General features: G+C 60.4%; 1 protein-coding gene across 1 annotated transcript; it reads left to right on the top strand.

Annotated features, from left to right (window-relative positions):
* Window positions 1–80: 80 nt before the first annotated feature.
* Window positions 81–15,577, top strand: ARHGAP4 (Rho GTPase activating protein 4). The gene is given in 22 exon segments (XM_037822892.1): window positions 81–162; window positions 3,690–3,897; window positions 4,009–4,171; window positions 4,359–4,432; window positions 4,560–4,785; window positions 5,661–5,789; window positions 5,911–6,132; window positions 9,215–9,316; window positions 9,537–9,728; window positions 9,846–9,930; window positions 10,174–10,203; window positions 10,452–10,555; window positions 11,252–11,312; window positions 11,409–11,486; window positions 11,575–11,709; window positions 11,799–11,913; window positions 12,007–12,240; window positions 12,340–12,413; window positions 12,506–12,689; window positions 13,020–13,109; window positions 13,441–13,540; window positions 14,454–15,577. Coding segments are annotated over 22 exon segments (2,901 nt in total). The 5' UTR covers window positions 81–95; the 3' UTR covers window positions 14,682–15,577.
* Window positions 15,578–21,770: the final 6,193 nt, after the last annotated feature.

Here is a 21,770-nt window from a genome sequence, read left to right as displayed (position 1 = left end):
GGTGCTGGCCGTGGGTGCCACCCCAGGTCCCAGCACCGGCCGGCTCGCGCCCACGTGGGGAGCAGCGGGCTCGACGTCATGGCGGCCTGGGCATCATGGCCACACACGGGAAGCTGCGGAGGGTGCCGGGGCCACAGGCCGAGTATGAGGCGCAAGTCAAAGGTGAGAGGGCGCCAGGCGCTCCCCGGCCCACGGCCCTGCGGAGTCCCCCCCCAAAGTCTTGGGATGCAGGGGTGGGGGGTGTGTGCCTTAGGCAGCCTGGAGGCCCCTACGGCTGGCCAGGGGTGGCGCTGGACCAGGGAAAGGCCCCGCAGCCCTGGTCCCAGCTACCTCTGCAGGGGACGGGGAGGGAGCCCGAGGCCCCTGATGGCCTCTCCCGGCCCCTTTGGCCTCAGCCGCCCACTGTCCCCTTCTTTCCTCCCTTTGGGCTTTCTGTCATCTTCTGTTCTCCCCGCACCTAACAGAAGGAGCACGGAGCCCCTGGTGGCCCCAGGGAAGGCGGAAGCGGGACGCCAGAGGGAGATCAACCACCTTGACCTTACTGGGGTGGGGGGTGGGGGCGTTGAGGGAGTAGGGAATGCTAGGTTGGTGACTTGGTGACCCTGGCCTGGGCTCCTTTTCCCTCCTTGAGGCACTGAGCTGGCTCACAGAAGAGGGCCACTGCCTCTGCTCTCTGTGGGTCAGGGCCACGGGGAGTGAATATTGGCTTGGCTTTCCAGATTCACCCGGCCCTGGCGCCACTGCCCAGCCTTCTGAGATGTGTCCTCTTTGGGTCCGATAAACACCTCTGTGCAAATTGCATGCAAAGCAGCTTTACGATTCCGATTCCCCAAGTTGCCAACTTCTGCTGGTCTTAGGGAGTGGTAAGCGTGTTCAAAGGAAAGAACGTAGCATCCCAGAGCCAGCACTTTGAAGTTCCCTGGTGCCTTCCAATGTGTGACCCCATATCGCTCCCCTGGTGATCCTGGGAGGCATTGTCTCACTCTCTTTTATCTGTTACAAAACCTGAAGCTCAGAGAGGTGTGATGACCTGCCCGTGGTCACACAGCTGGCTTTCTTTCAAGTCCAGGGCCCTTTCCACCGCCCCGCAGCCCCCAGGAGGTAGATAGAGTGAGACAAGAGGCAGGTGCCAGCGTCACAATTCAGTGCTAGCAATTTGTAGTTAACTGTGCCTGGGCTGGCCCCAGGTGACTTTGCACAGGCTGGGCCAGCTCTCCCAGCCTCACCTTCATTGTTTCTCAGCCCGAGTAGAATCCCAGAGCTGAAGGACTTTGGAAACTCTTCATTCAGCAAACGGGTCAGTTCATTTACTCCGGAAAACTGGCCTTTGGAGCAAGACAGCCTTTAAGATGGTCCTTCCATGCTCTGTCTGGGTCTCCAACATTTTTAGCCCCTGTTCCCCATCCCTCCACCCCACCCCCCCAAAAAAATAAACCTTCCCACCATGCTGGAAAAACAACGTCAATATCTCAATGCCTCCCTTCTGAAAGGTCAGCATAGTTATGGCCGGGGAGGCCATCTTCCCCCGAGCTTCACTTGTCAGCAGAAGTGAGACCGTGCGAGCTCACAGGAAGTGTTGGCAGGCCCTGAGGCCCAGCTCTGAAATTCAAGCATGCTTGCATTCCATCTCTCCATTTGATAAATGTTTGGTATGCACCTAGCTTGTCTCCAGCCCTGGGAATACACTGGGGACAAGAGAGAGCTTGTCCCTGCCCTCGGAGGGCTCCCAGGCCTAGCGGGGGAGAGACATCCCATCCCCTAGTTAATTTCAGTAACAGTGAGAGCCACTACAAAGGGAAAGCACAGGGACCGAGAAGGGGGGCCGGAGGGACAAGACCTGACTTGTGGGGCAGGGAGGGGAGGTGCTCGGAGAAGGGCTGAGCTGAGATCTTGAAAGCCCTACAGTGGTCCCGTGGAGAGCTGGGGCCCCCCACTGGCAGCCCCTGGACGGCGGGGCAGTGCCATCGCTTCCTCTCCCAACTGGCTGAAATTCACCAGTCTCAAGCCTGCTGCTTGGTTCGTGTTGAGGGGAGCCGGAACATTCTCAGACTGTTCTTGGAATGAATGAAATTTATTTGTGTCATATGTATATATATATATATATGTTACTCTGATTCGGTTAACTCTGGATGGATGGCAAGTACCTGGAAGCCCGTCCCACTAGTTCATGGCCCTGAAAAGTTGTTGAAGGAAAGCGCTCTCCAGCTCTCGGAATCCTTGCCTCTGCCCGCTCTGGGTTGATTCCACTCTCAGGATGTGCCTCCCCCTCCGCGCTGGGCTTCCCGTTGCCCAGCTTGATCCCTTGGTGGAAGGACAGAGCTGCTTTTCCAATGGTTTCAGTTAAAGGATTAGGACCAAGTCTTGCCGAGCCATTCTCTGTGACGGCTGGGGGCTGGGGCTTATGCTCGCAGCCAGGTCTGGGGCACCTGGAGTCGGGGTGGAGGGGAACTCCACAGGAAGAGCCGTGGATCCCCCTGCCCCTTGGTGGCACAGAAGGTGGCAAGGTACAGGGCTGGGCCTGGCCACTTCTCACCGCCTCCCACACCCACTCCCTGGCCCGATCCGCCACCGTCCTTTGCCTGGACTAGTGCAGTAGCCACTGGTGGCACTCCGAGCTTGCCCTCCGACACCCAACCTCGGCCCGCGCTCTACCCGGACACCCCAGGGACCCCCCCCAGAAGCAAAGCCAGGTCTTGAGGTCCCGCCACTCCGCAGCCTTCTCCCACCCACTGCTGCCACCTGACTCTCCCCCTCTACCTGTTCACCTGTCACCTGCATCCCCACTTCCTATCGCAGCTCCCCGGGATGAATAAATAAATTAACATCCCTCCCTCGGGATGTGGCAAAGATTACTGAGTAGGGGGCCGGTTCACTCCAAGACCCCATGGGGTCTTCTGTCCCCAGTGTCCCCAGTGCCTTCCTGCACACGCAGTGGGTGCCGAGTCAACCCAAGACAAAACGGTTATTTTTTTCCCTGCAGGTTGCTTAAGTTTGTCAGCGGGACACTTCTCTGCCTCACGGCTCTAGGTTTGTGTGGGGAAAGTCGGGTTGCCAAATCCAACAAGTGATAAAATGTCAAAACTCCAGTGGAGTGGGGGCCCGGGGCGGGGCCCTCTGGGTGGGAGAGGTGGGGAGCGGGAACTGGGCCCAGAAGACCCGGGGAGACCCCTCGGGCCCTGGGCTTACCCGCTCTCTGTGCCGCTGGCCGCCACAGGGTAGCCTTTTCCCCTGTGTTCGTAGGGGGTGCTGCCTGGCCTGGTTGCCCAGACACCCGAGGGGAAGGAAGTGGCAGGGGAGGCAATTTGGGGGCTTTCCAGGAACCAAGGACTGATGGGAAGCCAAAGCGAAAGAACAGGGAGAGGCAGTCCAGGGCGAGCCCGGGGCCTAACCGTAAGGAACGACTTTGACGTTCCAGATATCCCTGCTTCCTCTTACCTCGTGGCCTTCACACTGACCCTTCCCTCTTCCTGGAGCACCCTTCCCCGCCCTCTTGAACCAGTTGGGTCTGCCCAGCTCCCCTTAGCCCCAGGACGGACGTCTGCTCCCTGGCAACCAATGCCAGGCACAAAGGAGCCCCGGGGCAGCCAGGATTGGGCATCCGTGTGTCCCTGCCTTGTGCACTGCCCCTGCCAGCCCAGGCCACCCGGGGCCACCCCAGCCACTGAGCTGCTGTCCCCCCTCGGCTGCAGAGATGCGCTGGCAGCTGAGCAAGCAGTTGCGTTGCCTGGAGCTGCAGGGCAACATCCAGAGGGAGCTGCTGCAGGAGCTGGCCAAGTACATGCGGCGCCTCACCGAGGTGGAGCTGGAGTACTCCCGGGGCCTGGAGAAGCTGGCCGAATGCTTCTCCGGCCGGGGAGGCCATCTCGGTGGCAGCAGCCGGGAGCACCAAAGCTTCTGGTAACACACCGGGCAGGCCGGCCGGGCCCCAGGGTGATGGAGAGCCCCCCACCCCACCCTCACACCATGCTCCCCCACGCTCCTCCGGTCTGAGTGGCCCTCTGTCCCCAGGAAGGAGCCATCCCTCCTGTCACCCTTGCACTGCTGGGCCGTGTTGCTGCAGCAGACGTGGCAGCAGAGCCAGGAGAGCGCTGTGCTTAGCGAGGTGCTGGTCGGGCCCCTGGCCCAGCGCCTGAGCCACATCGTGGAGGACGTGGGACGCATAGTCAGGAAGGTGAGGCCCTGGCCACGGGAGGGGTGGTGGCTGGCTTCGGGATCCAGCGAGGGTGGCTGTGGCTGGCGAGCAGGGGCACCCTTGTGTGGCCCAAGAGGGGGCAGGGCGTCCCGGGCCCCTGGCGGACGCACGGCAGGGCAGGGCCTGCAGTCACCCTCACCTGTCTCACCCATCCCGTCCCGCCCAGAGCAAGGATTTGGAGCAGCAGCTACAGGAGGAGCTGCTGAAGGTGGTGTCAGAGCTTCAGACGGTGAGAATGGGGTGGGGGAAGGCCTGGCCGACGGTCGGGGCGAAAAGCCAGGCCCAAGGAGAATGGGGTGCCCGGATGCGGGGGAAGGCCGAGGGGGGTAGGGTACCCAGGCCCAGCACGCCCCTCCCCAGGCCTGAGCACCCTGCTCTGGTTGGTGGGCTGGCATCGGGCCTCCCTGCAGGCCAAGAAGACGTACCAGGCGTACCACACTGAGAGCGTGAACACCGAAGCCAAGCTCCGGGAAGCCTAGCAGCAGGAGGAGAAGCGGACAGGCTGGAGCGCCGCCGCCAACCCCCCCCCCCGAGGGGGGGCCCTGCGCAAAAGCTCCCTCAAGAAGGGAAGGTGGCTGGTGGAGAAGATGGGTGCCGGGGCCTGGTGTACGGGGCCCGTTGTGGGGAAAGGTGGGGCTGGGGGAGAGCCTTGGACCCCTGGCAGGGCCACCTGTGGGCTCCCTCCGTAAAGAGAGGGCCTTGGCCTGGTGTCCCCCATGTTCCCAGCCCGGAGGTGCTAGTGGCAGGATGCTGCCCTTGGGCTCACTGGGCCTGGAGAGATAAGGGCAAAAGAGTGAACAGTCCCCAGGCCATGGCAGCACTGGGGGCTTCGGTGACTCTGCAAAGTGCCACAGTGGCCCAGTGCCACCAAGCTGGGTCCTGCTAGCTCCTGGGCCAGGGGCCTTCCCACCCAGCTGCCCCTGCCTCCAGACACTTCAGAATGGGTGGGCTATTGGGTGGCGCGCACACAGCATGCACTTTCGTGGCAGCCCGCAAAGAAAGAACAGGGTGGTTTGGGGTGGCAGAGATGCCCAGATTGGGTGCCAGTCTGGGAAGGGGCTGGCAGAAGACTCTGGGAGCAGAGGAGGGAGGTGGCGGTCAGCCAGGGTTGTTAGGGGGAATGGAACCATTGTGGGGGGTGTTTGCCCTGCAGCCCCCTTCCAACCCAGGGGTCAAAGGGCCTTGTTATAAAGCCCTTAGTTCTCTGTCCCCTCACCTTGGGCCACTCCTTCCACTTTGGCCTGGTGCTCGGGTCACCTTCTGCTCCTCTGTGCCAAGACGGCCCCTCCGCTCCCCTCCCCCTAGAAACGGATGGGCCTGTGTTCCCCCAACCCCCACCTTTACAGCCCCCCAGTTCCCGCAGCTCCTGGCTCTCAGCTCCAGGCTGCGTGTGACTTTTCCTTATGAGATGGCTCGGTAGGTCCGCGGGGAGTGGGTGACCCCGGCATGACTGTGTTGTCTTGGGCAGCGCCAGGCCAAATTCTTGGAGCACAGACTCAAGTGCACGAAGGCGCGCAACGAGTATCTGCTCAGCCTCGCCAGCGTCAACGCCACTGTCAGAAACTACTATTTGCAGGACGTCTTGGACCTCATGGACGTGAGCACTGGGGGCGGCGGGTGTGTGTGTGTGTGGGGTGGGGGAGTGAGGCACCCGGGATCAGGGCCTGCCCAAGCCGTCTCCTTCCTCCCTCACCCCTCAACTCACCCCTGTCCCCCAGTGCTGCGACACAGGGTTCCACCTGGCTCTGGGGCAGGTGCTCCGGAGCTACGCGGCAGCCAAGAGCTGCACCCAGGCCTCCCAGATGCAGGGCCTGGGCAGCCTGGAAGAGGCTCTGGATGGCCTCAACCCCCCCAGGGACAAGGCCAAGGTGCTGGAGCTGCACACAGCTGCGTTCTGTCCCCCGCTGCGTTTCGACTACCAGCCCCAAGACGGGGACGAGGTGAGGGCCAACACCCTCTATTCCCTCCCCACACCCCTGAAAGGCGGAGACCAAAATCTTCACTGGGTTGACTCCAGGCAGTGGGTGGACACGTGTGTGTGGTCACATACTGTTCTTTCGACTTTCATGGACATGTTCCGATTTTCGTACTAAAAACTCAGGGGCGGGGGAAGTAAACCGTGGAAACAGGGAGATACAATTAAGCACCTTTTAGCTTGTCCCCTGAGTTGTTTTTGCCTCGAACAGTTCATTGCCCAGGGACTGGCATGACGTGGTGGTGTGCTTTTAGAGCCAGCTCTGAAATTGAGTTCGTTTCATTTGCATTTTGATTAAAGTAATTGTTTCAAAACATGTATGTGGTTTTAAAAGTCCAGTATTATCCAAGGCTCTCGATGACACACAGCAAGCAGTTGTCTGTGTCACACCTTCCTGCTCCCAATCCCCGCTCCCCAGAAACAAGCACTTTCAACTCTTCGAGCTGTTGCTTCTAGAAGTATTTCCCTTCCATATTTTTAAGTAACACAAGAAGGCTGCTATTTGTTTTTCCATTTTGGAAATGCTCTGCTGGCTTTCTCCCGTGGAAGACTAGGATTCGGCCCTTCCATGATTTCCCACATCCACCCCTACACACATACTTCCAATTCAATTATCCCAGAATTTGGGGCTAAACTAACATTTAATGTTTAAATCACAATGACAGCAGATACTGTTCCCAGCCAAGCCAGGGACCAGATTGCGATTGCTTTTCCTTTGCAGGACAAGTTTTTAGATTTTTCTGGAATTATTCACTGCCTCCCCTTAGAAATGCAATTTGGCTCTCTATGTACCTAACACCAATGCCTGTCCACTTTCTTAAAATAGTTGTCTCAGTCCTCTCAGCTGGACCAGGCAAGCCGTGAATCCCATCTTCTCTTCTGAGCTCCCCACCCCCCACCCCGGGGCCCTCCAGTCTGGTCTGCTTGGCTTCCAGGCCTTTTGCCCAGCTGATGTCTGGGAGCTGCTCCTGAGAAATCCCTGCTGTTCTCTCTGGCTTGGCAGCCTCTGCCTCCTGGCCCCTTGGCTTCGTATTCCAATAGATTCTTGACCTTGCTTGTCTGAAAATGTTTGTATTTTCTCTTTACAATTGATGGATAGTTTTGCTGGGTATAGAATTCAAGGTCGAAAATCATTTTCCCTTGGAATGCTAAAGGCAGTGCCCCATTGTCCTCAGTCAGTATCATTGGTGAGAAGCCCGATGTCGTTCTGATTTCTGAACCTTTGTGGGTGACCTGTAGTTTTTCTCTCTGGAGGTTTTTAGGATAGTCTCTTTTCTCCCTTGTGAAAGTTTTTGATGATATGCCTCAGGGATCCTTTTTCCTTCACAGTGCTGGGCAACCAGTGGGCTCTGTCAGTATGGAAAGTTCTGTCCTTAGGTCTGGGGGAGATCTTCTTGTACTATGCCTTTGATAATTTCCTCCCCTGGATTTTCTTTCTTCCCTCTTGCAAGACTTCTTACTTCAATGTTGCGCCTCATGGGTTGATTCTCATTTCCTTATCTTTTCTAGTTCCCATCTCCAGACATTTTTATTCTGCTTTCTTAGAGATGTTTTCAACTGCGTCTTCCAACCCCTTCTTGAATTTTTGAATTTTTTTATTTGGAAGATTTTGTTTCTAACAGTTCTGTTTTGTTCTCTGAATTCCTGTTTTAAAATGACCTTTTGTTCTTGTCTCATGGATGTAGTATCATCTTAAATATTTCTGAAATGTTAATTTTTTTTTGTTTTCTTAGCATTTTCCTGTGCTCCCTACAGTTTTTGAAAGCTTGCTTTGGCTTCTGACTTTCATTTGAGAGCTTTCCTCAAATGCCTGGTGATTCTTGGCTGTTGGATCATATTAAGAAGAGGATTAGATATCCAATGTGTGGGAGCAGAGCTTGTCAACCGTGGGCTTCTCTGCAGGGGGACTGGGCAGAAACTCAGCACTTTGTTAGAGGGACCCCCAAATGTTGGTACCTGTAGGTCTTTCCTATGAGACTGGCCTGTTTCCCCAAAGGATGCCAATGTTTGGAGAACAGAGTGGGGTGAGAGGGCTGGGAACTCACTCTTTGGGATGTAGGTTTTCCTTTAATCCACATGTTTTTGGTTCAGTGCCCTCCAACCTAAGACCACCAGGGACACAGTCATCATTGAACAATTCGAGTTTATTGCTCATTGCAGTAAGGGGGCACCAGGGGGCATCTCGGTAACAGAGTTTAGAAAGGACTTACAGGATTGGGTCTTGTGTTAGGTGGTTTGGGAGAGGGTTCAAGGAAGTGGGGCTTTGCTCTGGCTTGGGTGCTGTCAGGAAGTGGGGGTCATTCTCTGATTGGTTGCATTAAAATACCTAGAAGGCAGGAGGAATGAAGTGAGGCTAAAGCTGCAATTGGTAAAGAAGTAGTGTTCACTCATATTAGCCAGGACAGTGGGACATTTGGTCATTTTTATGGCTTGGGCACAGTTCTTGTTTTTGGCTGGGATTGGACATCTTGATTCGTCACAGTCAGAGCCTGCCCTTGTCTGATGTTGATGCTCTGTGAAATTGTGTTGTCCAGGAGGACACCCCAGTGCCTCCAGCCCAAGGACTTCCTCTTCTGGACACCTCACCTAAGAAGAGTCATCCAGTAATTGCCCTCTTGAATCTGGCTTCTTTCACTTAGCATGGGGTTTCAAGGTTCATCCAGGTTGTAGCTTGTATCAGAACTTCATTCCTTTTTAGGGTGAACTAAGATGCTGTTGGATGTAGGTACCACATTTTGTGTCTCCATCTGTCCCATCCGTCCCTTGAGGGACCCCTGGATGGTAGCCACGTTTTGGCTATGGTAGCTAGAGCTGCAGAGAACATGTATGCACAATGTTTTGTGTGGACGGATGTTTCCAGGTCTCTTGGGTATACACCCTCACCATTCTTCATACCAGTTTTATGAATGCATCCAGGAATGGTGGTTCCATACATCACCGGTCAAGAGAGCAGGAGTGCCCTGGAGGTTTGGGTGCCAGCTGCCCCATGTTGGAGCTCTGAGCCCTAGGCCCAGCCCTCACCCCCCCTGGGCACTGCTCCTCCTCAGGTGACTGAGATCCAGGTTGAGATGGAGCTGAGGGACGAGATTCTGCCCAGAGCCCAGAACATCCAGAGCCGCCTAGACCGGCAGACGATTGAGACAGAGGAGGTAAGGGTGGCAAGGCCCCTGGTGGGGGACAGGGACCTGGAGACACGGGAGCCTGGGCCTCCTCCTTCCGGAAGCCCCACGCTGGCTTCGCTGGGAGAGCCCTCTTGGAACCGGCCACCATCCCATGGGGCAGGGCCTTCCAACTCCTTTTGACTTAGACTCCCTTGCCTCCCACCTCTTCCCTCACGTGCATCCCACCCTCATGCTGTCCCCTCCCCAGGTGAACAAGATGCTAAAGGCCACCCTGCAGGCCCTGCTGGAGCTGGTGGCATCGGACGATGGCAATGTGCTCGATTCCTTCCAGGTCAGCCACTCCACCAAGTCCCTCAAGTCCACCAGCTCGGACCCGGGGGTGCGGCAGGCTGGCGAGAAGCGCGGCCAGCACCAGGAGACTGAGACCTTCTACATCACGGTGGGAAGGGCCGGGGCTGGGGACATGGTGGGGTGGAGGCACAGGGGACATGCAGGAGGCCAGGGGAGGGTCTGGAGTCGGGACTCACACTTTGGGTCCCTCTCCTGGGCTTCCCAGAAGCTACAGGAGTATCTGAGCTGATGGAGCATCCTGGCCAAGCTGGAAGCCAAGCACGAGCGGCTGCAGGAGGCCATACAACGAGGTGGGCCAGCTCCCAGCCCCCAGGGGCCAGGAGCCCACCCGCCCTCCTCTCTCCTGCCTGGAGGACCCCTACCCAGCCCACGTCCCTGTCCACCCAGGGAGGTTGATTGGCACGTGGGGAGCAGCCCAGCAAGGTTCCAGGCCTGCAGCTTGCCTCTGGCTCCTCCACCTCCCTGAGCCGTCTCTCTCTGGGGAGCATCCATTCTCCTGGCCCCAGAGGCTGACTGCCATTTTTCCTTTCCAGGAGACAAGGAGAACCATGAGGTGTCCCGGTGAGTTCTTGGGACCTTCCCTGGTTTGCTCTGAGTTGCCGAAGTGTTCCCCATCCGCCTCTCCCCTTGGTATCTGCAGCCCCACTGCTCATTCCTCTCTGCTCTCAACGCCCCAGTTTGCCTGGTGGCTTCTAGAATAACTGCGGGGGTCCAGGGCCCTGTCTGCTTGGGCGTCCTATTCCCACCACCCCCAAACCCCACACACACCAAAAGCTGCCGGCTCTCTTGGTACCTGCTCCTGTTCATTGCAGGACCCAGTACACGCGGAGAAGATTCCAGAGGAGCCGCCAGCCCCGCCCCAGCTCGCAGTACAACCAGAAGCTCTTTGGGGGAGACATGGAGAAGTTTATCCAGGTACTTGCTTGGCTGCACGCTCCAGCTGCATCCAGGCCCTCCCCCCTGTCCTGTTCTGGTCTCTCTCTAGCCCTGGGTCAGTTCCGCAGCCCCCACATCCTCCATCCCCAAGCCCAAGCCATGTGCCCCCTCATGGGTGGGGCTTTGCCAAGCCCCCTGCCAATCAAAGGGCATCTCCTCATTTAGTGGAGAGCATCTACAAAAGGTCTCTGCAGACAGCCGTTTAGGGGAGCAGCACGAGCACACCCACAAACCCCACTGCACAGCCACATGGCAAGGGGTGGGGAGTACCAGACGGTGAAATGACAGAAGGCAGAAAGATTGGAAAAGAAGAGATAAAGCTGTCTTTGGTCGTGATGCGATTATGTACAGAGAACATTCCAGAGAACCTAGGTTGTTTAAGTGAACACATTCGAGTTTCACAATGTTCCTTGATAGGAACATTGGTCAGCAGACAGAACTCCGTTGCGTTTTGACACGGCAGCACCAAGCAGCTAGTAGACACCACCTGAGGGACAAGGAACACAGAAACCTCACGTGCCGAGGCATGAAAGTTAACAAACCATGTGCTGGGCCGACAGCTCTCAGGCAGGGTTTGAGCACAAATCAGAGCCATTGACCAGGCTGGCAGGGGCAGCAGAGAGGGGTCTGATGGGGGGGTCCCTGCCGAGTAAACGCCCTCTCCATCCCCCACAGAGCTCTGACCAGCCTGTGCCCCTGGTGGTGGAGAGCTGTGTCCGCTTCATTAACCTCCATGGTAAGCAAGGCCCCTTCCAGCTCCCAGCACCCAGCACCCAGTGCACAGTGAAGGCCCAAGCTTTCCAGCTCCCCACCTCTTCCTCCGCCCTTGCAGGACTCCAGCACGAAGGCATCTTTCGGGTGTCGGGGGCCCAGCTCCGGGTCTCGGAGATGCGGGACGCCTTTGAGAGAGGTGGGGCTGGGCCGGACGGGTGGGGTGCGGGCACGGCCCGAGCAGGCGCCGATCCTTCTGCTCCACTGCCCTGCCATGTCGTCCCCAGGGGAGGACCCGCTGGTGGAAGGCTGCGGCGCCCACGATCTGGACTCAGTGGCCAGTGTGCTGAAGCTCTACTTCCGGAGCCTGGAGCCGCCGCTCTGCCCCCCGGGTCTGTTTGCCGAGCTGCTGACCTCTGCAGGTGAGGCCTGGGGCCCCAAGCCAGGGTGGGTGAGAGGGGGCCCTCGGGGAACAGCGGCCCCCTCACACGGTTCTCTCCGGGGGTGACGGCTGGCCCAGAGCTGGAGGCCGGGCCGGAGCGGGCCGAGCTCGTGAGCCGCCTTCTGGCCCGGCTGCCTAGGCTGGTGCTCGTGGTCCTGTGCTACCTTTTCACCTTCTTCAACCAGTGAGTACCTTCCTGGGGGGTTGGGGAGTGGCCCAGCGGGACCCCGGGGGCTGGTGGGTGAGGATGGCGCGAGTGCCCCGCTTGTGCCCCCAGCCTGGCCCAGTACAGCGACAAGAACATGATGGACCCCCACAACCTGGCCGTGTGCTTCGGGCCAACGCTGCTGCCCGTGCCTGCTGGACAGGACCCCGTGGCCTTGCAGGGCCGGGTGAACCAGCTGGTACAGATGCTCATTGTGCAGCCCACAGAGCTTTTCCCACCCCTGGCTCAGCTGCCCGGCCCCGTCCATGAGAAGTGCATGGTGCCATCTTCCGCCGACTGCTTGGGGTACAGCCTCTGTGCTGGTTGGGAGATCAGGGGAGGGAGAGGGGGTGCACCCGGCAGAGGGAGACCACCCTCATCTGCCTCCCCGGCCCCGGACCTCAGGGACACCCAGCTGGAGAGCGTGGCCAGGGAGAACGAGCCGGAGCTGGAAGCCGGGCCCCTGGCACCAGAGGATGGTGAGGGGACGGGAAGGAGGAGGGCCCCGCTGCCCTGCCCGGGGTGCCCGCCGCAACCGCTGTCCCCCAACAAGGCCCCATCTCCCCCGCAGACCTGGAGGGGGTGGTGGAGGCCGCGGCCTGCTTCTCCTACACGGGCCGTATGGCCCAGGAGCTGACCTTCCAGCGAGGGGTTGTGCTGCGCCTGCATGCCCACGCCTCGGGCAACTGGTGGCGCGAGGAGCACGTGGGCACACGGGGGCTCATTCCCCACAAGTGCATCAGCCTGCCCACCAGGTGAGTGGGTGCCGCTGGCCCTCTCTGTCTTCCTCTCCTCTCTCTCCCTCTCCTGCACGGGGCAGCCCAGCCAGAGGGCTCCTCAAAGGGCACCTCTTATGTCACCCCCTTTAGAAGTGACTTGGCTCTCGGCCAGCGGTGCCCAAACTTGAACCTGGAGGGCAACCACCCCCAGGACTGCCCCCAAGTTTCAGATTCCGTGGGTCAGGGGTGGGCCCAAGGTGGTACATTTCTGACCACTCCTTGCCTGCTCTGATGCCAGCGGTGTGGGGACCCCATGTGGAAGAGAACTGCCTCTCCAGACAACACCCCCCAACTTTGTCACCCCAGAGCGGAGAAGCACCTGGTGGGTCAGGGGCCACTGGCTGTAGGGGAGCTGCTAAGCAGCCCAGAAGTCCTTCTGGCAGAGTCCATCAGTCGGTGAGCAGAGATGGGCCCTGGGCTGGCAGCCCCAAGTGACAGCCATGTGGCCGGGAGGGTCTGGGGACAGGCTCCGGCCCTGTGCAGAGGGGACCCGGGGGCAGGCTGTGAAGCTGCGGGAGGCCGAGGGAGAGCAGAAGGGGACCCAGCTTGGGGCCCACTGGGGCCGGCCGAGCCGTCCTGGCCAGAAGCGCCCCCACTTTTCCCCACCCAGAGGGGGGCCAGACCTCTTTTCCTTGGCCACACCCCCAGGGTAGGAGGTGCCACTGCCACGTCAGCTCAGGGACTTCCCTGCAGCCCTCTGGCCAGTCTTGTGTTCTGTGCCCTGCAGGCCAGAGCCCTGCACCCCACTCGAGGCCACGGGCCCTTTTGGGCACAGATGGCACTGCCCGGTCCCGAGCTCCCTGGAGAGACACGTGGAGGTGGATAAGGTGAGGGTGGAGTGGCGATGGCTGCCAGGTGCTGGGGCCATGTCAGCCTCCCCGAGGAACCAAGCTCCTCTCCCCCAAGTTTCCAGTCCCTTCTCTCCCTGGCCTCCGCCCAGGCGTGCCAGCCGCCGGCGCTCATACAAGCGAGCCCAGCGCTGAGCCCAGGGAGGGGCAGGCCAGTGGGCGCATGAGGGCGGGGAGCGCAAAGGGGCACAGAAGCAGGGACAAAGGGGACAGAGACCCTTGGCTGGGCTGTGACCCGGGCACCCAGACGTTTGGGCTTCATGTGTCAGTTCTCGAGCAGGTAAGTGGCAGGTGTGGACAGAAGGGGCTGACATCAATGGCGCCAGGCTAGGTGACAGGCGGTGGCACGGCAGGCGCTTGCTGGAACAGGGAAGATGAAAGGGACAGATGGGTGAAAGGTTGGAGAGGGGGCCTAGCAAAGGGGTGGTGGCATGGGGAAAGAGTGGGTGCTTGACGGCCCTGCGGGCTCAGTGCTGGGGTCAGGGGTCTCAGGTGGGCCACACAGGTAGAGGGGCGGGGGCTGGGGGCTGGGGGTGGGGGGTGGGGAGTGATGCGGGGCTGGCCTGGGGCTGCAGGTGGGCCTGGGGGTCCCTGCAGCTGGTGGCCTCTGAGTCCTGGGGCTGGGGGTGGAGATGGGACCTAGAGTGGGCTGAGAAGAAATGAGTGGCCTGGGGACGTGGCCACAGGCTCCCCCGCTACAGGGCCCTTTGCTGCCCCAAATATGGAAGGAGAAAAACCAGGCCCGGGTGGGGGACTGGGAGGGCAGGGGTGGGCAGTGGGGCCCAGGAAGGGGCAGAGGAGGGGAGAGGGACAGGAGAGGGGTGTCGGCTGGCAGGTGGGGGGAGCCGCTCTGCCCTCACCCAGAGCCCTCCCTTTCTCCCCTGTCCGCCAGGCCGTGGCACACACCATGGACTCCGTGCTTAAGGCGCTCTTGGGGAAGACCAGTCCCTGCCAGGGTCTCGGGCCAGCGTCCCCCAGTTCCCCCAGCCCTGGGCCCCACAGCCCACAGCCTGGGGCCTCCAGCCGCCCCAGCAGGAACAGAGGCTTCTTCTGAGGCCCCGGGAGCCTGGCCTCCCCATCGACGGCTCGTCCCCCGGGACCATACCTCAATCCACACTGAGCCCCGAGAGAGGCGGTGGAAGGGACCCCGTGGCCGCGCTCCCAGCAGCCCTCGGAGAGACTGGCCACTGTGCCAGGGGCTCCCTGGCTTCTCCCTGGCCCTGCTCCTGACCCTTGGCTGAGAGGAGGAGGCCGATCCCCAAACAGGGTTCCCCGGGCCCCCGTCCCTGCCCGTCCTCGGACTGGCTCGTCCCCCCGGGAGGGTGCGTGCCGGGCAGGCTGTGACACCCACTCATAAAGGCCTCTGCGTTCACCCCCGGCCAGCCGCTCTCTGTCGTGGTTGGGCGTTGAGGGGGTGGCTGGGCAGGTGGGGACAGGGCCAGCCACCTGGCACTTCCTGGTTGGGCACAGGCGGCAGCTTGGGCAGCCGGGAAGGCCTCCCCCTCTCCCCACCCTAGGTCCCCCAAATCCCCAGAGTTGCTCCCACACCCACTGCTACCCTCAAGCAAGGAGACCCCTCACCGCATGAGAAGAAGCTGGAAATTTTATTATGGGGGGTAAAGGGGGAGATTAGAGAGGCTTAGAAAGGAAGGTCTGTGGCAACACACTCCTCCTTCCTCCTGGGCTCCCCCCCAACCCCCAGGGACCTCCTTACCCGGCGGGCACGGTGTCACACTGCAGCCCCCTGCCATGCCCCTTAGACCCTGGAGCCCCAAGGCCAGAGCCGGGCTGGCAAGGCCCGAGAGTGCCAAGGCTTGCCCAGGGCCACACAGCAAGGCAGTGACGGGGCCCCGGGCTCTGGCCAAACCCCAGTGGACCCCACCCCTGGTTTCCAGGGCCAACGCCAGACAGCAGAGCCTCATGGAGCCTCTGGAAGGAAGGGGCTCCTCAGGAAGAGGGGTCCTTGGCCAGGGAGGAGCTGACAGTGGCCCAGGACTCATCGTGGGGGGGCTGGGCTGGGTGGGGCGGGCCTCTGGGCGCAGCAGAACAGGCCACGGAGCTCGGAGGAGACGCTGCTGCTGAAGGAGGCGTAGATCCAGGGGTTGGTGCAGCTGTTGAGGCTGGCTAGAAGCATGAGCAGCACAAAGGGGTGCCCTGTGGGGGTGGGGAGTCGGGCTGGGGCTCAGAGGAGGAGGCAGGGGCGGTTGTCCAGGCCAGGCGGCCACCCTCCGGGCCCACCAGGGGCCACCTGTCCACAAGGCCCAGGCCACAGGCACACCCACCTTCCCAAGGCGCCTTGGGGTCCCACGCTGCCCACAGCTGCATGAGGAAGAAGGGTGCCCAGCACAACATGTAGATGATCACAATCACCAGCGTCATCCGCACTGTCTTGGCCACAGCCGCCGGTACCCGGGCACCCTCGTGGGGGCCGCCTGTTCAGCACCCTCTGTGGCGCTCCCCAGCCCCTGGCGGCGGCCCTGGTGCTAGGCTGGCATGGATCTCCTGGAAGATGAGCACCTGGCAGGCGGCGATGCCCAGGGTGGGGGCCACGAACACCATCAGGGCGATCCAGGTGACATAGGCACAGACGCCCCAGGGCTCCACAAATTGGGCCCAGCAGTCCCGGGCCCAGTGCCATCGTCGCACTGGGCGAAGATGAAGAGCTGGGGCAGCCTGAAGAGGAGGGACAGGGCCCAGGCCACCAGCACCGGCCAGTTCCAGTGGGCGCCCCCGCCGTGGCGGTAGGCCAGCATGGGGCGGCAGATGGCCCGGTGGCGTTCCAGGGTCGTGGCCAGGATCATGTAGGAGGATGCGTACATGCCTACCATCTGCAGGTACTTGACGGCCCGGCACAGGGCGTCCAGCCCCTGGAAGTGGTTGGTGGCATCCCAGGCCAGCTGGGGCAGGACTTGGAACAGGGCCACGGCCAGGTCCGCCAGGCACAGGTGGCCGATGAAGACGTGCATGGGTGCCCAGTGGCCCCCCCAGACCCGCCGGGCCAGGGCCCCCAGCACCAGGGCGTTGCTCAGAACCACGGCCACAAAGATTGTCGCCAGCAGGGCCACCTCGGCTCGGGCCAGCAATGGGTCCCGGGCGTCCGGCTCCTCCTGGCTGCCGTTTCCCAGTGGCGGGGGGCTAGGCCAAGAGGGGCCCAGGCACAGCTGGGCAGGGGTCAGGGGAGGGCTGAGTTAGGGAATGCGCTCCACAGGGCACCCCCACCCCCACTTCCTGGGTCCCAGTTTCTGGCAGGAAGGGTTCGCCCCAGGAAAAGCCACACGGGGGGTGGATTTGCACTCTGGCGCCATTTGCCAGGCCCGTGAGGTTGGGGAGGAAGTGGGGGGCCCCAGCCCGGTGGGTGGGGTAGTGGCATGCCCCCCACACCCCCCCCCCCACCAACAGCCCAGAGAGGTACCCAGGGCCCTCGTCCTTGGTCCCCAACCCCCTACCCCCGAGTGGAGCTGAGTTAAGGCCTTTTAGGAAGAGGGGCTTCTCTGCTTCACCCCCACATTCACCTCCCAGCTCATCCCAATGGGGGCCCCCTGTAGGGGGAGGCCTTACCGGACACAGTGGGCACCAAGCACATGGCCGAGCAGGGTGGGCCAAGCCGCGATCTGGGGGGGCAGGTCGTCCGAGTGGCTAGAGAAGACAGGCCCTTAGAACTAGAGTGACAGGGTGCCTGCCAGCTGGGGGGGGGGGGGCGATGAGCAGGGGAAGACAGAGACAGAGACAGGGACGGGCACACACACAGACCCACCCAGGCAGCCCGCGAGATCCCCACTGCTGCCTGAGCCCAAGAGAGTCGCCCACGGAGGGCTCAGGGCTGGGCCGGAGGGGTCCAGCTGGCCACGTCCTGCCACAGTCCCTCGCCACCTGCCCATGCCCCCCCAGCACCCTCGCGGCCCCTTATCTGGCCAGGCTCCTGGGCTTCTGGGCAGCTGAGTGGCACGCGGTGGCCCCAGCACTTGGATCTGCTCTCCATCGCCCGCCCCGCCCCGGCCCAGCCCCGGAGTGACCTGCCCAGAAGGGGGACTTCCTCCCCCGCCCTCATGCCGCCTGCCCCGGCCTCCTGCCCCTGCTCCACCCTCGCCAAGGCCCCTGGCCCTCCCTGCACCCCACTCCTGGGGACTCCCACCCCAGGCCTGCGTCGGCTCCTCCACCCCCAGAGCTCCTGGAAATCACCGAGACCAGCGCCTTCATTTTAATAAGTGGGGAAACTGAGGCCAAAGATGGGGGGCAGGGGGAACTAGCCCAGGACTGTGTGGCTGTGTGGGACTGAAGTTGTACTTACGTTTCCCAAGGCCGGCTCCCACTTTTGGGCCCAGGAGAGGGAGGGTGAGAGTGTGAGAGTGCGGGGTGGCGGCCCCTCCCCCTCCTCAATTAGGGCCTGGCCGGGGAGGAAGGACAGGAAGGGACACGGGGTGGGGCGGGGCCAAGCTGGGCCCCCACGTACCCTGGTGAGATCCAGCTTCCTCCCTGAGGTCCTGTGGGAGCCAGGAATCCCCCCCACTTCCTCCTCCCCCACCTGCAGCTACCTGTCCTGGGTCCAGGGACCCCTCCACCCCCCATTCTGGCCTCCATTCTCGCTCTCCCTCCCTTTCACACACATGCATGCCACAGCCACACGTGTGCAAAGGTGCACACACTTGACCTACACATGCAGTACTCCCGAGGGGCCTGAGAGGAGCCTGGAGGCCGCCTGGGGCTCAGGACCGGGTGTCCCTCGCCCACCCCTCTGTCCCTGGCCCCTGCAATCCCCCCTACCCCCGCACTCTGGGCTCAGGACCCCTCTCCTTTCAGCCCTTCCCCGCCCCTCCATCCCCAGCGCCCTCTCTCCATCCCTCCCCTGCTTTTCCCCGGGCCCTGCCCTCAGCTCAGCCCAGGCCAGCCCTGCTCACGCACCACCCAGGGACAGGCTCCAGGCCAGAGATTGGCCCTTTTTTCTTGTTTGTCTGTCTTCTCTGTTGGCCGGCAAGACTCCAGGCCAAAACAGCCTCTCCCTGAGCAGCCCACGGCTGCGCCTGGCACCAGCACTCCTCTTTCCTGGCCCGAGGGCCTGTGCAGCTCCCGGGCAGGGAGGGGGCCATGGACTGGGGACCCCCACAGAGCAGTGGGGAGCAGGGTGCTTGGGGGGGAGTATTACAAATATGCAGAACTGCATACCTCCCATGTACAGTACATACACAGCATATACACACCCCCACATACAGCACACAGGACACACGCCCACGCAAAACGCCCACCACACACACTGCACACAGCACCCGATACACACACATACATCCCCACATCACAGCATGCATGATTGCGTGTGCACAAACCCTTCACACTTGCAAGATGCCCCATGCACACCTCACTGCTCGTGTCCCCCACAGCACACAGTACACACAGACCACACATCCATGTACACACACACACACACACATATTTATATCTTTTTTTATGAACCATTTGGCAGCAGGTTGCAGAACCCTGCCTCTCTACCTAAACCCTTTGGCCTGCAACGTCTCCCTAACTACGTGTTCCAGTTTGCTAATGCTGCTGTTATGCAAAATACCAGAAATGGATTGGTTTTTATAAAAGGGGGTTTATTTGGTTACACAGTTACAGTCTTAAGGCCATAAAATGTCCAAGGTAACGCATCAGTAATCGGGTACCTTCACTGGAGGATGGCCAATGGTGTCCAGAAAACCTCTGTTAGCTGGGAAGGCAAGTGGCTGGCATCTGCTCCAAAGTTCTGGTTTCAAAATGGCTTTCTCCCAGGACGTTCCTCTCTAGGTTGCAGTTCCTCAGAAATGTCACTCAGTTGCTCTTGGGGTGTTTGTCCTCTCTTAGCTTTTCCGGAGCAAGAATCTGCTTTCAAGGGCCATCTTCAAACTGTCTCATCAGCAGCTACTCTTTCTAGCTTCTATGCATTCTTCAAAGTGTCCCTCTTGGCTATAGCAAGCTTGTTCCTCTTCAGAATGTCACTCACAGCTGCACTGAGTTCCTTCTGTTTGTCAGCTCATTTATGTGGCTCCAGTGATTTGATTTAGACCCACCCTGAATGGGCAGGTGCACACCTCCATGGAAATTACCCAATCAGAGTCATCACCCACAGTTGGGTGGGGCACATCTCCGTGGAAACACTCAAAGAATTACAATCTAATCAACACTAATATGTCTGCCCACACAAGATTGCATCAAAGATAATGGCATTTTGGGGGACATAATACATTAAAATTGGCACACCATCACCACTGTCAACCTAAGAGGATAAAAGCCACTGCCCCAATGCCATCCCGGTCATCCAGACTGGTAGAAAGGGGAGTCCCCCAGTTGCTCCACGAAATACTCCCTGTCTTCCTTCCCATGTGCTCACTCCCCAGGTGCCAGACCCTAGTGGCCTCTGGGGGGCCGGTCCCCAAGTTGCTTGCAGCCCTGCAGTCGAGATGGCCATGCCTGTCCCTGGAACTGAGGCACCTGGGAGCTGCAGGGGGATGGTTTTCCTGAGCCGACCACGGAGGAGCACATGGATCTAGCCAGGCTAGAGGCCCGGCTTTGCCAATGCTCAGTGGCATGACTGTGAGCAAGCCATGCCCAGCTATGAGCCTCAGCTTCCCCCTCTGTAAAATGGGCACCACGGGAAGGCTGGAGTATGGAGAGACGATGGGCAACAGCAGTAGGCAATGATTCGTTTGCTCCACAGGGAGCCTGCCTGGAAGCTAGATACAGGAGTTCCCCCCATGGGTTCTGGAAGCAACGTCAGCCTTTTGAGGTTAAAGGACCACAGCCACCTGGGGCCTGGATCCCAGGGACAAGCTGGCATGGGGCTGGGGCTGGAAAAGATGTAGCCATCTCGGTTCCCTGAACTCCTTTCCCTGTCGTTCAGCCTCAGGGAAAAGTCTTAGGGGATGTCCCCACTGCAGATTTTTTCTGGGCTCCTAGAAACGAGATGAGGGGTTTATGCTGACCCCAAGGCCAGGCTGTAGAGGGAGGCAGAGCACGCCATTCCCCGCTGCTGCACCACGACAAGGACTGGGGCCTCTTGGAGACATTGCCCAGGAGCCGGGCAGCTGGGAGAGGCTGACAGCACTCAGCCCACCTCCTGGAGATGGCAGTGGTGGGCAGCAGACCCTTGAAAGGAGAATGAGGAAGGGATCCCCTGAGAAGTGTTTTGAGGGGGTGGCTGAGTAGGCCCTGCTCTCACCCCAGTGAACACTGGGAAGCTGGTTCTGGAAGGCTGAGGAAGGACCTGGCCAGCCTCGGCGGGCCGCAGGCCCAGGGCAGGACCAAGCAGACCTCCCCTCCCCGCTGCCTACCCCCAGTGCCACGCCCTCTTGTGTGTCCACCCCAGTGGCTCCCTCTAAGATAGCAGAAGGGCTTCTGGGGGTGCCTAAGGCATGGACCCTGATGTCACCCAGTCCCGGGTCTGAGCAGAAGAGGACAGGAGGCCCCAGCCAACCTGGTAGGAGGAGGGTGGGCACTGATCACTCAGGTCCCAGCGGATGACAGGGAGCTGAGCTGGCAGGAACCAGGCAGAACCATTTCTCCAACAAATCACATGAGCTGCTGCCTGCTGGGCCCTGTGCTGTGGATGTGGGGACAGAAAAGTCTGAGCTCTGCCCCAGGGAGCCCACACCTCTTTGGGGAAACGGAGGGGTGGAGTAGGAGGCCCTTGCTGTCATCCAGGAGAGAAACGGGGACTGGTGACAGAGTGGAGTGAGCAGGTGGGAGAGGCATTCTGATGGCCTTGGAGCACATTCAAAGATTGGCAAGAGCGAGACAAGCCAGCCAAGGACACTGAGAAGGAGTAACCAAAAAGCTAGAAAACTCAGGAAGGTGTGAGGTCACGAGACCGAGAGAAGACACCCGTGGAGACGGAGGGACTCCCCAACCCGGCCCTAAGAGTGAGCTGCGCACGTGTCAGCACCCATGGCTCTCAAACCAAGCAAATCAGCACTTGGGACCAGAATAGGTTGAAAACAATGCCAGTCAAACAGAGTGGGGCCTGGGGGGCGGGGAGCAAGACCTGATGGGCCGAGGGTGACAACCCAACAGAGTGCCACGATCAGGAGGTGATAATCTAACACCCCCCACTGCCCCGTCTTGAGGTCCAAATGCAAGAGAATAGCTTTAAAATGTTACCTGGGCAGGTTGAGGGAAGGCTAGGGATTCTTGATGGATTAAACGCCCAGCAGGATGGGAGGGGACCTCTGAAGGAGGAGCCTGG

The sequence above is a fragment of the Choloepus didactylus genome, chromosome Y (assembly GCF_015220235.1).
Source record: "Choloepus didactylus isolate mChoDid1 chromosome Y, mChoDid1.pri, whole genome shotgun sequence".
Lineage (NCBI taxonomy): Eukaryota > Metazoa > Chordata > Mammalia > Pilosa > Megalonychidae > Choloepus > Choloepus didactylus.
Note: the sequence above shows the minus strand (reverse complement) of the source record. Positions and strands in the feature narration are given on the sequence as shown.